This window comes from Scomber japonicus, chromosome 17, assembly GCF_027409825.1.
Source record: "Scomber japonicus isolate fScoJap1 chromosome 17, fScoJap1.pri, whole genome shotgun sequence".
NCBI classification, from domain to species: domain Eukaryota; kingdom Metazoa; phylum Chordata; class Actinopteri; order Scombriformes; family Scombridae; genus Scomber; species Scomber japonicus.
In genome coordinates, this window is record NC_070594.1 from 3,224,161 (window position 1) to 3,240,065 (window position 15,905).

General features: G+C 45.2%; 2 protein-coding genes across 2 annotated transcripts in view; one reads left to right on the forward strand and one right to left on the reverse strand.

Moving 5' to 3' along the window:
- LOC128377470 (NLR family CARD domain-containing protein 3-like) overlaps positions 1 to 15,905 on the forward strand; it is a gene marked incomplete at its 5' end in the record, with an annotated part of 227,995 nt that overhangs the window by 102,219 nt on the left and 109,871 nt on the right. The gene's annotated exons all lie outside the window — the stretch shown is intronic.
- The window catches only part of selenol (selenoprotein L), a 13,847-nt gene continuing 3,747 nt past the window's right edge, over positions 5,806 to 15,905 (reverse strand). Inside the window, exons 6-9 of the mRNA XM_053337117.1 lie at positions 15,017 to 15,131; positions 11,761 to 11,883; positions 8,155 to 8,292; positions 5,806 to 6,100 (exon numbers count right to left, since the gene is read on the reverse strand). Coding sequence (XP_053193092.1) covers positions 5,996 to 6,100; positions 8,155 to 8,292; positions 11,761 to 11,883; positions 15,017 to 15,131 — 481 coding nt within the window. The 3' untranslated portion in view covers positions 5,806 to 5,995. The remainder of the gene's footprint in view (positions 6,101 to 8,154; positions 8,293 to 11,760; positions 11,884 to 15,016; positions 15,132 to 15,905) is intronic.

Genomic DNA, 15,905 nt, shown 5'->3' on the forward strand with positions numbered 1-15,905 from the left:
TGTTCTACTTTTAGAGATACTAGGAACCACAAGTAGACCTGCATGTTGGGAGCGCAGTGTTCTAGTAGGTTCATAAGGTTCTATGAGCGGGAAGCATAGTGTTCTAGTAGGTTCATAAGGTTCTATGAGCTGGGAGCACAGTGTTCTAGTAGGTTCATAAGGTTCTATGAGCTGGGAGCGCAGTGTTCTAGTAGGTTCATAAGGTTCTATGAGCTGGGAGCGCAGTGTTCTAGTAGGTTCTTAAGGTTCTATGAGCTGGGAGCGCAGTGTTCTAGTAGGTTCATAAGGTTCTATGAGCTGAGAGCGCAGTGTTCTAGTAGGTTCATAAGGTTCTATGAGCTGAGAGTGCAGTGTTCTAGTAGGTTCATAAGGTTCTATGAGCTGGGAGCGCAGTGTTCTAGTAGGTTCATAAGGTTCTATGAGCTGGGAGCGCAGTGTTCTAGTAGGTTCATAAGGTTCTATGAGCTGGGAGCGCAGTGTTCTAGTAGGTTCATAAGGTTCTATGAGCTGGGAGCGCAGTGTTCTAGTAGGTTCATAAGGTTCTATGAGCTGGGAGCACAGTGTTCTAGTAGGTTCATAAGGTTCTATGAGCTGGGAGCACAGTGTTCTAGTAGGTTCATGAGGTTCTATGAGCTGGGAGCGCAGTGTTCTAGTAGGTTCATGAGGTTCTATGAGCTGGGAGCGCAGTGTTCTAGTAGGTTCATAAGGTTCTATGAGCTGGGAGCACAGTGTTCTAGTAGATTCATAAGGGTCTATGAGCTGGGAGCGCAGTGTTCTAGTAGGTTCATAAGGTTCTATGAGCTCTTTCAGATATGATGGAGCCTGACCATTGAGAGCTTTGAAGGTGAGGAGAAGGATTTTGAATTCTATTCTGAATTTTACGGGAAGCCGATGCAGTGAAGCCAAGATGGGAGTAATATGATCTCTCTTTCTAAACTAGTCAGTATAATTTATTAACAACATAATTTCCACTAAATCCAGCATTGATTCAATTATAGTGATCATTAATAAAGTCAAGTTGAGAAAGCAGCTTGGAGTTCAAAGAGAAGTCATAAACCACCAGAAGCTGTGTGATGTGTCTCATGTCTCTGATGTGTTCTTGTCTCTTGTCTCTTGTCTCTTGTCTCTGGTTTCTGGTCTCTTGTCTCTTGTCTCTGGTTTCTGGTCTCTTGTCTCTGGTCTCTGGTCTGGTTTCTGGTTTCTGGATTCTGGTTTCTATCGTCCCTCTTCACTAACAGCTAAAGTCGGCGAGCTGGAGGACAACATCCGAGAGGTTTATCAGCACAGCAAAGATAACCGCAAAGAGATGGGAAGACTGGAAGGTATCAAACTCACATCTCTGTTTTTACACCGCAGACGTTACAGAGGGTCAGTCCTTCCTTCCTTCCTTCCTTCATTCCTTCCTTCCTCCCTTCTTTCCTCCCTTCCTCCTCCCTCCCTTCTTCCTACCTCCCTTCCTCCTCCCTCCCTTCTTCCTTCCTCCTCCCTCCCTTCTTCCTTCCTTCCTTCTCCCTCCCTTCCTTCCTTCCTTCACCCTCCCTTCTTCCTTCCTTCATTCCTTCCTTCTCCCTCCCTTCCTTCCCCCTCCCTTCCTTCCTCCCTTCTTTCCTTCTCCCTTCCTTCCTTGACCTGAGGACAACAGGAGGGTTAATGCTAATGTTGCTCTGTGTCTGAAGCTTCTACATAATTCTGATAAAGCATCCTTCTCATTTCCTTGACTCCTCAGGTTGTCAGAAGGGGCGCAGGGTGGGATATAAATGTTATCTGGTCTACAACAACTACGAGGACTACGCCGGCGCGTCCAGGAAGTGCATGGAGCGCGGCGGGCGCATGGCGATGCCCCGCGACCGCAAAGAGCAGGAGGCGCTGGCGGACTACGTGAAAGCCTTCTTCCACCCGGGGAACTGGCCCGTCTGGCTGGGCGTCAACGACCTGCGATCCGAAGGCATGTACCTGTTCGAGGACGGGACGCGCGTCTCCTACTTCCAGTGGCGCAAGCACTTCCTGTCCAGCCAGCCGGACGGAGGGAGGCGAGAGAACTGTGTGGCGATGTCTTCGGACGACGGCGACTGGTGGGACCATTACTGCGACCGGACCATGAACTATCTGTGCGAGTTTGACGACAGGGTGGCACTTTAAGAAACACTGTTCTAAGACCTTAACCTTTGACCTCCAGATGTTGATCAGTAGCATAGAATATCTTATTTGGCTTTAAAGACAAATAAGTAAAGAATAATTAATCAATTCTCCTTTAACCTGGCAGTGATGTCATCATGTACTGACTGTATGTAAAGATGGACGATGGTTCTCAACTTCCTGCCGCCAAAATATCTCCTTCCTGTAAGAGGCCATCTTGCTTGTGTGAAGTCATTTGGAGCCAGCGTCGGCTCAGTGGAGTTCGGCTAACGGAGGATTTAGAGCGGCTGTCAATCATGATGTCACGCCAACTTTTTTATATCGTCAAATAACCAAAACAAAGGACAGAAATCATCTTTAATTGAGATTTACTTGTTTGGCTGAAGTCCAATTTGCTAACATGGAGGGTGCAAGACTGCAGCCGGCATCCAGGGGGCGATAAGGCGAAGCATCCATCTTTATATACAGTCACTTACATCACTGCAGACAAACTCTTAACACTGTTTTAAGACCTTAACCTTTGACCTCCAGATGTTGATCGGTAGGATAGAATATCTTATTTGGCTTTAAAGACAAATATAAAACAGTGATGTCATCATGTACTGACTGTATGTAAAGATGGACGATGTGTGTCAACTTCCTGCCGCCAAAAATGAAGCCAAAATATCTCCTTCCTGTAAGAGGCCATCTTGCTTTGTGTGAAGTCATTTGGAGCCAGAGTCGGCTCAGTGGAGTTCGGCTAACGGAGGATTTAGAGTGGCTGTCAATCATGATGTCACGCCAACTGTTTTAATATCGTCAAATAACCAAAACAAACTTTTCATGAGCGACCTAAAATGACAGAAATCATCTTTGTTTGAGATTTACTTTGATTTTTTTTAGTTTGGCTCAAGCCCAATTCGCTAACATGGAGGAGGCAGGACTGCAGCCGGCCACCAGGGGGCGATAAGACGAAGCGACCATCTTTATGTACAGTCAAAGGTGCTGTAAAGATGGACGATGTGTCTCAGCTTCCTGCCACCAAAATATCTCCTTCCTGTAAGAGGCCATGTTGCTTTGTGTGAAGTCATTTGGAGCCAGCGTCAGCTCAGTGGAGTTCTGCTAATGGAGGATTTAGAGCAGCTGTCGATCATGATGTCACACCAATTTTTTTATATCATCAAATAACTAAAACAAACTTTTCATGAGCGACCTAAAATGACAGAAATCATCTTTATTTGAGATTTACTTTTTTAGTTTGGCTCAAGTCCAATTCGCTAACATGGAGGATGCAGGACTGCAGCCGGCCACCAGGGGGCGATAAGGTGAACTTGGTTGTATGAAGCCAAATATCTCCTTCCTGGAAGAGGCCATCTTGCTTGTTTGAAGTCATTTGGAGCCAGAGTCGGCTCAGTGGAGTTCGGCTAACGGAGGATTTAGAGCGGCTGTCAATCATGATGTCACGCCAACTTTTTTAATATCATCAAATAACTAAAACAAAGGACAGAAATCATCTTTATTTGAGATTTACTTGTTTGGCTCAAGTCCAATTCGCTAACATGGAGGATGCAAGACTGCAGCCGGCCACCAAGGGGCGATAAGGCGAAGCGTCCATCTTTATATACAGTCAAAGGTGCTGACTCTTACATCACTCCAGGAAGGTGAAAGGTTAAAAAGGTTCAGATTTTTAGGGTTTAAGTTCATTTCTACGTACTTTAATACAAATATCTGTTAGGATTTCATTTCCAGTTTGAACAGAATTGTTTACAGCATGATAAAAAAACAACATTTAAATAGAAATTTTAGGTTTTTATGATTTTAAATATATATATTTTTAAATGCGCACAAATTATTATTCTGCTATTTATCTTGATTATGAAGATTAATCATGCAGCTGCAGTGAGATGAATGTAAGACAGTCAAATATGTGTTCAAGTCTCCAAAAGGAAAAAAAAAGAAAAGGGAGAAAAGAAAAGGGAAAAAAAGAAAAGGGGGAAAAAGGGAAATGAAAGTGTGGAGTCATGCAGATTCAGTGTATTTGGGTTTAAGAGGAATTAAGAAACATTTCCCTTTAACTTGTGATCAGCAGTTTGAGTTTAACTTCCCTTTAAATGAGTCGATGGAAAGAGTGAATGTAAATGTTTTATTAAAGATTAAAAGCATAGTTCAGAGAGTAAAACAATGATTTATAACGATGTTCTTTTTATTCTGGTGCTGATAATAAAATGATAACTTTGAGAAATATGTAAAAGAATCCCAAATTCTTACAGAGATTTATTTAGATGTTTTCTAAATACACACAAACTCACAAGAACCATTAAAAAAAGCTTAATTATGATTTAAATCAGGAACAATCTGATCACATGTTCATCACAGTTTTTATTATTTGATCCAAAAGGCTTTAATCGATATAAATTCTTCTTATTTCATTTGAACGTACCTCAAAGCAATAAATGTTACTTCCTGTAAAACATTAAATAAAGTTTTTGCTACAAATTAAACTGCTTAAACCTTCCTGTCGTCCTCCGGGTCAAAGTGAACCCGTCTGTTTTGACTGTTCCTTCTTTCCTTCCTTCCTTCCATCTTCTGTCCTTCCTTCTTTCTCTCGTCTTTCCGTCCCTCCTTCTTTTTTTTTTAAGTATATTTTTTCGGGCTTTTTTGCCTTTAATGTTCAGGACAGTGTAGAGAGACAGGAAACAGGCAGAGAGAGGGGGAACGCAGGATAAGACCGCTCGGTGCGGGATTCGAACCGGGGTCGCCTGCAACGAGGACTATAGCCTCAACACATGGGGCGGGTGCTCTACCCGCTGAGCTATGCTCAACCCGCCCTTCCTTCTTTCCATTCCTTCCTTCCTTGACACGAGGACAACAGGAGGGTTAAACAACAAATAGAGGAAGCAGCAGCAAAGATTTCTACCCTGATTTATCTCCATGAAGTCGGCAGTGTTACTTCCTGCCGCCACTAGGGGGCAGCACCACAAACAGCTGCTTCCTGAACCGTTAAAATAAACCTTCATAAATGTTAAACGTTCAAGATCTGGTTACAACTTCATATAAAGGACATTCAAATTAATAAAAAGTTTAACTACACAGTTTTCCAGTCGTACTAATAATAATAATAAAATGCTGCCGTCACATCGCAGACACGACGAAGACGAGCGGCCGTCTCCTCCACACAGCTGTGCATCGGTCGCGCCTCTTCATGATGTCATGAGTGTGAGACGTGATGTCATTAACGTGCGTCGAAGAGCCGCTCTGTCTCTGTGGTGTCAGCGCTGTTAGATAGAGGCCGATCTGACCCCTGACCCCTCCTTTCCTTCCTTCCGTCCTCCCTGGTTTCCTTTCTTCCTTCTTTCGTCCCTCCTTTCCTTCCTTCCATCTTCTGTCCTTCCTCCCTCCCTCCTTCTCTCTTTCTTCCTTCTTTCCTTCCTCCCTCCTTTCTTTCCTTCCTTCCTCCTTGGTTTCCTTCCTTCCTTCTTTCATCCCTCCTTTCCTTCCTTCCATCTTCTGTCCTTCCTCCCTCCCTCCCTCCTTCTCTCTTTCTTCCTTCATTCCTCCCTCCCTCCTTCTTTCCTTCCTTCCTCCCTGGTTTCCTTCCTTCCTTCTTTCGTCCCTCCTTTCCTTCCTTTCATCTTCTGTCCTTCCCTCCTTCCTTCTCTCTTCCTTCCTTCCTTACTCCCTGTTTAATAAAATGCTGCCGTCACATCGCAGACACGACGAAGACGAGCGGCCGTCTCCTCCACACAGCTGTGCATCGGTCGCGCCTCTTCATGATGTCATGAGTGTGAGACGTGACGTCATTAACGTGCGTCGAAGAGCCGCTCTGCCTCTGTGGTGTCAGCGCTGTTAGAAAGAGGCCGATCTGACCTCTGACCCCTGACTACGCCTGCAGGATGTCCGCCACCGCCGGCCGGTCCAGAGGGTTCCTACACGGGTGAGAGAAGACGACTCTCCCTGCGTCGTCCAGCAGGAAGTCTCCTCCCATCTGGAAACAGCAAAACACATCACAGCTGCTTTATTTCATGTTATTTAATATTTAATAAGCAGTGTGAAGAGTTCAGGAAGGAAAGAAGGAAGGAAAGAAACCAGGGAGGAAGGAAAGAAACTAGGGAGGAAGAAAGGAAGGAAGGAAGGAAACCAGGGAGGAAGGAAACACATCACAGCTGCTTCATTTCATGTTATTTAATATTTAAATAACAATATTTAAATAACTCCCCTCTTTCTTTGATCCAAGATGGCGCCAGCGTGTGCGGCCTGCCGTCTGCCGACTCTGCTATGTTTGATGTTTGTTGCTGTATTACTCTGTGTTTTCTGCCAAGATTCCTTTGCCCTGCTGGTATATGATCGCCAAACACTTCTTGACATTAGAACATCCCAAAAAACACTGCCAAACTTTGATTTTGGTGATCAAACCTCGGGTCTTCCTCCACTGGCGTCTGTGCCAGCTTACCTGCTGCATTCACCGGCTGTCATCCCTCGGAGGAAGCGATCCAGAAGACGCAGAAAGAGGGCAGGTGTCTTGGTGAAACTCAAGATCCTCAGACGATCCACCTGTTGGACCGATCCTCGCCTTCCTGTCAGAGGATCCCAGGTGCGGCCGCTGTGTCTTCGTTGGATCCAGCCTGTCGTCCCTTCCCGCCAAGCCGCTGGAGGCCTTCACCTGCCGGCGGAGGTCCGCCCTCCCAGATGTCGGGTCCGCAACGGCGGTGTGGATCTTAGGAATCTTCGGCCTCTGTGCCGCGTTTCCACCCAGGCCCGCAAGGAGATTACTCTCAGCCTGGCTCTCTTGAATGCTAGATCGCTAGCAAACAAGACTTTTATCTTGAATAACTTCTTCACTTCACGTGAACTGGATTTGATGTTTCTGACAGAGACGTGGAGTCAAGTCGGTGAGTCTATCCAGTTCTCCGAGTTGCTACCCCCTAACTGTCTCTTCTTTAACTCTCCCCGTACCACTGGCCGAGGTGGAGGGGTTGCATCTGTATTTAAATCCAGTTTTCAATGTCGATTGTCACCGTCGATCTCCTTCTCCAGCTTTGAGCTGCAGACATTCATTGTAGACTTTACTACACCTGTCCTGTGCGCTGTAGTCTATCGTCCGCCTCAGTTCAATAAGGATTTTATTAAGGACTTCACAGACTTTGTGGCAGGAGTATCAGTGAACTATGATCGGTTTTTAATTGTTGGGGATTTTAATATCCACGTCTGCTGTGAATCCCGTCCTTTGGTGAAAGACTTTCTGAATCTCATTGACTCTTTTAATCTTACTCAGTCCGTGTCTGATCCAACACATGAGAAGGGACACACACTGGACCTTATATTATCCTTTGGTCTGCAGTTAAATGTCAGTGAGATTTGTGACACACGTATGTCCGATCACTTTGCTGTTTTATTTAATATTACACTGCCTCTCTCCCATGTGAAACTGTGCGCCACAAACCGCTGTGTGCGCACAATTAACCCTTCAGCTGCTTCTGAGTTTTCTGCAGCATTTAATCACTCTGTGCTACATGTAGAGCTGCATTCTATCAAAAGGCCACCAGGGGGCGACCGTCTCTATACAAGTCAATGGAGAATTCACCAACTTCTCACTTGATTTCTAACCTCAGTAAACGTTTTCAAAATGTGTTTATGGTCTCAATCGCTAGTTTAAAGCCTTCTTCAATGCAGTATGATGTTCATTTGGGACATTTTGGCCTCCCTGATTTTATATGTGACGATAAAGCAGGGTATGCATTAGGGCGTGGCTACGTCCTGATTGACAGGTTGATTGACCAATGTCCTCGAGATCCAGCCCTCGTAACCATAGTAACCTCCCCGCTCCGCCCATGGCCCCGCCTCATGCCCATATAAGTAGAATCCGTGTTTTTATTTTTCCCAGCATGCACCTGAAATTTTCAAGATGGCGCTGCCTAGATTAGAAACTATTGGCTTCCGAGCAGCAGTCCACAAACCAATGGGTGACGTCACGGATGTTACGTCTGTTTCTTTTATACAGTCTGTGGTTTTGGGTCCCTGTCTGGTTTTGGGTGTGTGTACCTGGTAGATGTCTTCCAGCAGGTGAGAGGGAACGTCGGGGAAGTCTCTGTCCACAGCTCCGTACTCTGAGTACTTCAGCAGGATGTTGAACTTCATCACCTTCGAGTAAGACGAGCCGAGACCGAAGCTCCTGTAGACCTGCGGAGGAGACAACACACTCTGCTGAAGATTCATTTCCTGGCAGGTTTTTACTTTATTCGAAGTGAGAGTTTGAGGAAAAACAAACATCCTGTCTGGACTCAGCAACATGAAAACTATTTGCTGGATGACCTGATTAATAAACTGCATGTGGAAACTCTGCTGCTGTTGTTTCCATCTCTCACATCTGCTGCTCGACTTTACAGAAGAGAAGCTTTCGGAGGATTTTTAGAGGCTCAGCTTACTTTTATGACTCGTCTTCAAACAGCTGTTAAATCCTCTGCTTCACGGACGTTTCTGCTTTCCATAAATCAGTTTCCTCTTTAATAATTATGTTCCGCCCACCAGCGATGAACATACAGTATATAAAAGGGAGGATGGAATGAAGGGAGGGAGGGAGGAAGGAAGGAAGGAGCCCACCAGCCATGAACATACAGTATATATAAAAAAAACCTGAGTGCAGCTCTGATGTAATATCACTCACATGTTCAATAATTCAACATGATGACTGTTTCTGAGTGAACACTGAAGGAAGGAAGGGAGGAATGAAGGAAGGAAGGAAGGCAAGAAGGGAGGAAGGGAGGGAGGAAGGAAGGAAGGAAGGAAGGAAGGAAGGAAGGGAGGGAGGGAGGGAGGAAGGAAGAAAGGAAGGAAAGAACGAAGGAAGGAAGGGAGGCAGGGAGGATGGAATGAATGAATGAATGAATGAAGGAAGAAAGGAAAGAAGAAAGGGAGGAAGGGAGGAAGGAAGGAAGGAAGAAAGGGAGAGAGGAAGGAAGGAAGGAAGAAAGGGAGAGAGGAAGGAAGGAAGGAGGGGGGGAGGGAGGAAGGAAGGAAGGAAGGAAGGGAGAGAAGAAGGAAGGAAGGGAGGAAGGAAGGGAGAGAAGAAGGAAGGAAGGAAGGAAGGAAGGGATGAAGGGAGGAAGGAAGGAAGGAAGGAAGGGAGGGAGGGAGGAGGGAGGGAGGAAGGAAGAAAGGAAGGAAAGAACGAAGGAAGGAAGGGAGGAAGGGAGGATGGAATGAAGGAAGGAAGGAAGGAAGATTCAATAATTCAACATGATGACTGTTTCTGAGTGAACACTGAATAAAAGGTCAGTGAGGTTTTTATTGTCTCCATGTGTTTCAGTTTAACTTCACACATTCTTTTATTTTGTGGACCCAGCATCAAATTTCTGCTTTTAATCCATTTAGAGAGAATATATTAGAGGATTATGGTGAAAATGTCTAAGTGGTGTAACCATAAAAACTTTGTACCAAATAATTCAACTTGCTTAAAAACAGTAAATAGTCAATAAAACACCTTCCTTCCTCCCTTCCTTCCTTCCTTCCTACCTAACACCATATCAACTAGTGTGGCATGATCTTATATCCTTCCTTCCTTCCTTCCTTCCTTCCTTCCTTCCTTCCTTCCTTCCTACCTAACACCATATCAACTAGTGTGGCATGATCTTCCTTCCTTCCTTCCTTCCTTCCTTCCTTCCTACCTAACACCATATCAACTAGTGTGGCATGATCTTCCTTCCTTCCTTCCTTCCTTCCTTCCTTCCTACCTAACACCATATCAACTAGTGTGGCATGATCTTCCTTCCTTCCTTCCTTCCTTCCTTCCTTCCTTCCTTCCTTCCTTCCTACCTAACACCATATCAACTAGTGTGGCATGATCTTCCTTCCTTCCTTCCTTCCTTCCTTCCTTCCTACCTAACACCATATCAACTAGTGTGGCATGATCTTCCTTCCTTCCTTCCTTCCTTCCTTCCTTCCTTCCTTCCTTCCTTCCTACCTAACACCATATCAACTAGTGTGGCATGATCTTCCTTCCTTCCTTCCTTCCTTCCTTCCTTCCTTCCTACCTAACACCATATCAACTAGTGTGGCATGATCTTCCTTCCTTCCTTCCTTCCTTCCTTCCTTCCTTCCTACCTAACACCATATCAACTAGTGTGGCATGATCTTCCTTCCTTCCTTCCTTCCTTCCTTCCTTCCTACCTAACACCATATCAACTAGTGTGGCATGATCTTCCTTCCTTCCTTCCTTCCTTCCTTCCTTCCTTCCTTCCTACCTAACACCATATCAACTAGTTTGGCATGATCTTACATCCTTCCTTCCTTCCTTCCTTCCTACCTTCCTTCCTTCCTACCTTCCTACCTAACACCATATCAACTAGTTTGGCATGATCTTACATCCTTCCTTCCTTCCTTCCTTCCTTCCTTCCTTCCTACCTTCCTACCTAACACCATATCAACTAGTGTGGCATGATCTTACATCCTTCCTTCCTTCCTTCCTTCCTTCCTTCCTTCCTTCCTTCCTACCTTCCTTCCTTCCTTCCTACCTAACACCATATCAACTAGTTTGGCATCAGAAACCAGATTTTGGGACTTCGAGGTTGCTGAGCAGAAGCTGCAGCAGTGGTTTGCAGGTTCAGGAGGATCCAGACTACCAATGACAGAAGGTACAGCAGGCGTCCTCGAAACATGACGACACACAGTTCACTATTCACGCAGCTTTGCACTGAAAACCAGAGGAGCACGGATCATGTGTGGATGTATGAGCTTGTGTTTCTGTTGTTTGGGTTTAATCTTATTATACCTGTTCACCTGGGTGACGGCAGGAGTTTCAAAGTAAAGCTCCATCATCATCGTCACCATATTATCACATCAGCTGTTCAGTAACTATGATGGAACAGCTGCTTGTCACTTTGTGTGTTTCTATTTTTTCCATTCAATAAACATTATTAAGCTTCTGTCACAGATACGAGCAGACTAGTCTCCAAAAGAAAAGGAGACTTAAGGATCGTTTCCGTCCTTTTCAAACGATGTTACCGTCACTGCTCACATACTTCCATGCATCCTTTATGTTGGCATGGATGTTAACCAATACATCCACCAGGGGGCAGCGCAGAGTCAATACAGCCACCAGGGGGCAGCACAGAGTCAATACATCCACCAGGGGGCAGCACAGAGTCAATACATCCACCAGGGGGCAGCACAGAGTCAGTACATCCACCAGGGGGCAGCACAGAGTCAATACATCCACCAGGGGGCAGCACAGAGTCAATACATCCACCAGGGGGCAGCACAGAGTCAATACATCCACCAGGGGGCAGCACAGAGTCAATACATCCACCAGGGGGCAACACAGAGTCAATACATCCACCAGGGGGCAGCACAGAGTCAATACATCCACCAGGGGGCAGCACAGAGTCAATACATCCACCAGGGGGCAGCGCAGAGTCAATACATCCATCAGGGGGCAGCACAGAGTCAATACATCCACCAGGGGGCAGCACCGAGTCAGTACATCCACCAGGGGGCAGCACCGAGTCAGTACATCCACCAGGGGGCAGGGCAGAGTCAAACGTTTATGACAACAACAAACTCAAAAACAAACATGGCGACTGTGGAGGAGATATTGATAATGTTCCTCTTGCATACAAGACAAAAACAATATGTTTAACCCTCCATCCTGACCTTTCTGTGAGGATCCAGCAGCATGTCGAAGGAACAGCCGGTCTGCTCCAGCCACAGCCGAGCCCCTGCCACGCCGCCGAAGGAAACCACCAAGACCCTCACCGACCGAGCCTCCAGCAGAGCCTGCAGACACGGAGGGAGAGAGAAAAGGAAAAGTGACGTTTAGGAAGGAAGGAAGGAAGGAAGGAAGGAAAAGGGATTAGCCTGCAGACACGGAGAGAGAGAAAAGGAATAGTGACGTTTACAAGATTAAAAACCTTCCTGTTAGAATCACAGCTTCACATTTTTGCTGCACGGCCAGGAAGTTATTTATGAGCTAAAGAGTGAAGATAGACAGACACTGTGGAAATATGTTGGAGCCTTCTGAAGCCAGACGGGAGTAAATGTGACAGATGCCTCCGAAGAAGTTTGGAAATGTCAAGTGAAGTTAACACTGGTGAAAATGAGACTGTTGGCCTGTGAGGTGGAAGTGATGTTTATAATAGTTAATCATGACTGTGGGACTCTTCTGAAACAGTGGTTCATTGATTTCACAGTGAGGACAGGAACTCAGGGATCATTGATGTCAGCTGCAGACTTATTAATATTGTTTTTTTAGCACCAGAACAACCAGTGATTCATGCTGAGGTCTCCCAGTAAATAAAGAAGGAGCACTGAGCCTGTTACTGTTATTATAAATATGATAAGGAACAACGTGAAGCTGTTTCATTCAATCATCGCTGTGTCCAGGAAACTGGAAACTAGAAACTTGATTACTCTGCAAAGTATGAAAATGGAAGAAAAGTAATTTAAATTCATCCATAAAACACACAGTTATAACTATTCTGACTTATTTTATCTCCCCGTTCACAGTGAAGGCTTCTGATCCTCCTGTGACGTCCAAACTGAGATAACTGACTTGGACATGATTCAGATTTAAAGGATAAATTTGTCTTGGTGGTTTTGGACCACAGACTGTATAAAAGAAACAGACGTAACATCCGTGACGTCACCCATTGGTTTGTGGACTGCTGCTCGGAAGCCAATAGTTTCTAATCTAGGCAGCGCCATCTTGAACATTTCAGGTGCATGCTGGGAAAAATAAAAACACGGATTCTACTTATATGGGCATGAGGCAAGAAAGAAGGAAGGAGGGAGAAAGGAAGGAAGGGAGGAAAGAAGGAGGGAAGGAGGGAGGAAAGACGGAAGGAAGGGAGGAAGGTAGGAGGGAAGGAAAGAAGGAAGAAAAGGAAGGAGGAAAGGAAAGAAGGAAGAAAAGGAGGGAGGAAAGGAAAGAAGGAAGAAAGGAAGGAAAGGAGGGAGGAAAGGAAAGAAGGAAGGATGAAGGAAAGAAGGAAGGAAAGGAGGGAAGAAGTAAGGGAGGAAAGGAAAGGAGGAAGGAAGGGAGGAAAGGAAAGAAGGAAGGAAGAAAGAAAGGAAAGAAGGAAGGATGGAAGAAAGAAGGAAGGTAGGAAAGGAAAGAAAAGGAGGGAGGAAGTAAGGGAGGAAAGGAAAGAAGGAAGAAAAGGAGGGAGGAAAGGAAAGAAGGAAGAAAAGGAGGGAGGAAGGAAGGAAGGATGGAGGAAAGAAGAAAGGTAGGAGAGAGGAAGGAAGGAAGAAAGGAGGAAGGAAGGAAGGGAGGGAGGAAAGGAGGACATTGGTCAGTCAACCTGTCAATCAGGACGTAGCCACGCCCTAATGCATACCCTGCTTTATCGTCACATATAAAATCAGGGAGGCCAAAATGTCCCAAATGAACATCATACTGCATTGAAGAAGGCTTTAAACTAGCGATTGAGACCATAAACACATTTTGAAAACGTTTACTGAGGTTAGAAATCAAGTGAGAAGTTGGTGAATTCTCCATTGACTTGTATAGAGACGGTCGCCCCCTGGTGGCCTTTTGATAGAATGCAGCTCTAAGTTACTTCCTGGTTGGCTTCATTTCAGAGGACCGGAGCTCCCCACCTGGTTTGGACACATTTTTATCAGTATCTTTTACCAGGTTAACCATCAAACTGACTCCTGGCTGCTAAAGATTTATTAAGTTTAGGACGAATTAACTTTGAGCATCAATGAAACTAAACTTCAGGCTCAAAATGAGACATAATATTGCTGAAACTTATTTCTCATTTTTCTGAAGATATCTCAGGCTGTTCATCTGTTCTGTGAGTAAATGGTTTATTATAGTAAAGTTATATTATACATAGGCATGGGCTGGTATGAGTTTCTGGCGGTATGATAACCATAAGCAAAAATATCACGGTTTCATGGTATGGTGGTATTGTGATTCCAGCTCTAAAATGTTCCTAAAAGTAAGAAAAATAAAGACAGACATGATCATTTAACCTGAATCTGTAATGACAGTGTGAGGGGTCGTGATACTCTACGCTGCAGCTGCTCCACCTGAGGGATTTCTGACCTGCACTTCCTGTCTCTGACCGGACCAAAACGCCATTAATCGTGATTAACTATGGAAATTCTACGATTAATCTCGATTAAAAAAATTAATCGCTTGACAGCCCTGGTAATTATGCAATGGTTTTACTGGTCTGACCCACGAGACCAAATTGAACTGTGTGTGACCCCTGAACTGTTTGATGCTCCTGTTCTAAAGGAGCCATGAAATGAGCTATGATTGGTCAAACACAGACAACACAGACATAGTTAGTTAGATAATTGTCCCATATTTATTACCCAAAGGTCACGAACCCCCAGGACAGTAAATTGGGGCGTTAAGCCATAAATGACTTCACCTCCTCCTGACCTTTCTACCACCCAGAGTCTTTACCTTGTTGGGACACAAGCCAGCAACCTGGTGACCATCACATCATATTTATTCCCCAAAAAGTCTAACAAGGGTCACCCATTCATCGGACACAGGAAGTGGGACCTTCACCCATCAATTACCAACTGTCGTTTAAATATGTCGGGTCCTTTCTAACACTAGTCTGGTATTTAGCTTAATTGGACACAAGCCAGAAACCTGTTGACCATCAGATCCTTTAATGTACACCTTTATCTTTCCTGTTGCACCGATCACCCTGAAAGGAGTCGACCACTTACATCAGGGAGGAAGGAAGGAAGGAAAAGGGATTAGAAAGGAAAGGAAGGAGGGAAGGAAAGACAAAAGGAAGGAAGGAAGGAAGGAAAACTGATTAGGAAGGAAAGGAAGGAGGGAAGGAAGGACAAAAGGAAGGAAGGAAGGAAAGGAAGGAGGGAAGGACGGACAAAAGGAAGGAAGGAAGGATGGAAGGAAGATTAAAGGAGAACTCACCTGATTGGCCGCCAGCTCGGTCACGTGGTCTCGTCACGGCAGTCATCCGAAATGTCTGATGAGGACGAGCAGCAGCTTCTGTCCCTGACCGAGGTACCGGCCCAGAGTCACACCGCTGAAACACACAGAACCAGAACCAGGATCAGGATCAGGACCAGGATCAGAACCAGGATAAGAACTAGAACCAGGATAAGAACCAGAACCAGAACCAGGATCAGAACCAGGATCAGAACCAGAACCAGGATCAGGATAAGAGCCAGGACCAGAACTAGCACCAGCAGCACTCCTTCCTCCTTCCTTTCCTTCCTAATCCCTTTTCCTTCCCTCCTTCTTTTCCTTCCTAATCCCTTTTCCTTCCTTCCTTCCTTCCTTTTGTCTTTCCTTCCCTCCTTCCTTTCCTTCCTTCCTTCCTTTTGTCTTTCCTTCCCTCCTTCCTTTCCTTCCTTCCTTCCTTCCTTCCTTTTGTCTTTCCTTCCCTCCTTCCTTTCCTTCCTAATCCCTTTTCCTTCCTTCCTTCCTTCCTTTTGTCTTTCCTTCCTAATCCCTTTTCCTTCCTTCCTTTTGTCTTTCCTTCCCTCCTTCCTTTCCTTCCTAATCCCTTTTCCTTCCCTCCTTCTTTTCCTTCCTAATCCCTTTTCCTTCCTTCCTTCCTTCCTTTTGTCTTTCCTTCCCTCCTTCCTTTCCTTCCTTCCTTCCTTTTGTCTTTCCTTCCCTCCTTCCTTTCCTTCCTTCCTTCCTTCCTTCCTTTTGTCTTTCCATACCTCCTTCATTTCCTTCCTAATCCCTTTTCCTTCCTTCCTTCCTCCCTGATGTAACTGGTCGATTGGTGCAACATGAAAGATAAAAGAACCAGCATAGGAACCAGAACCAGAACCAGAACCAGACACAG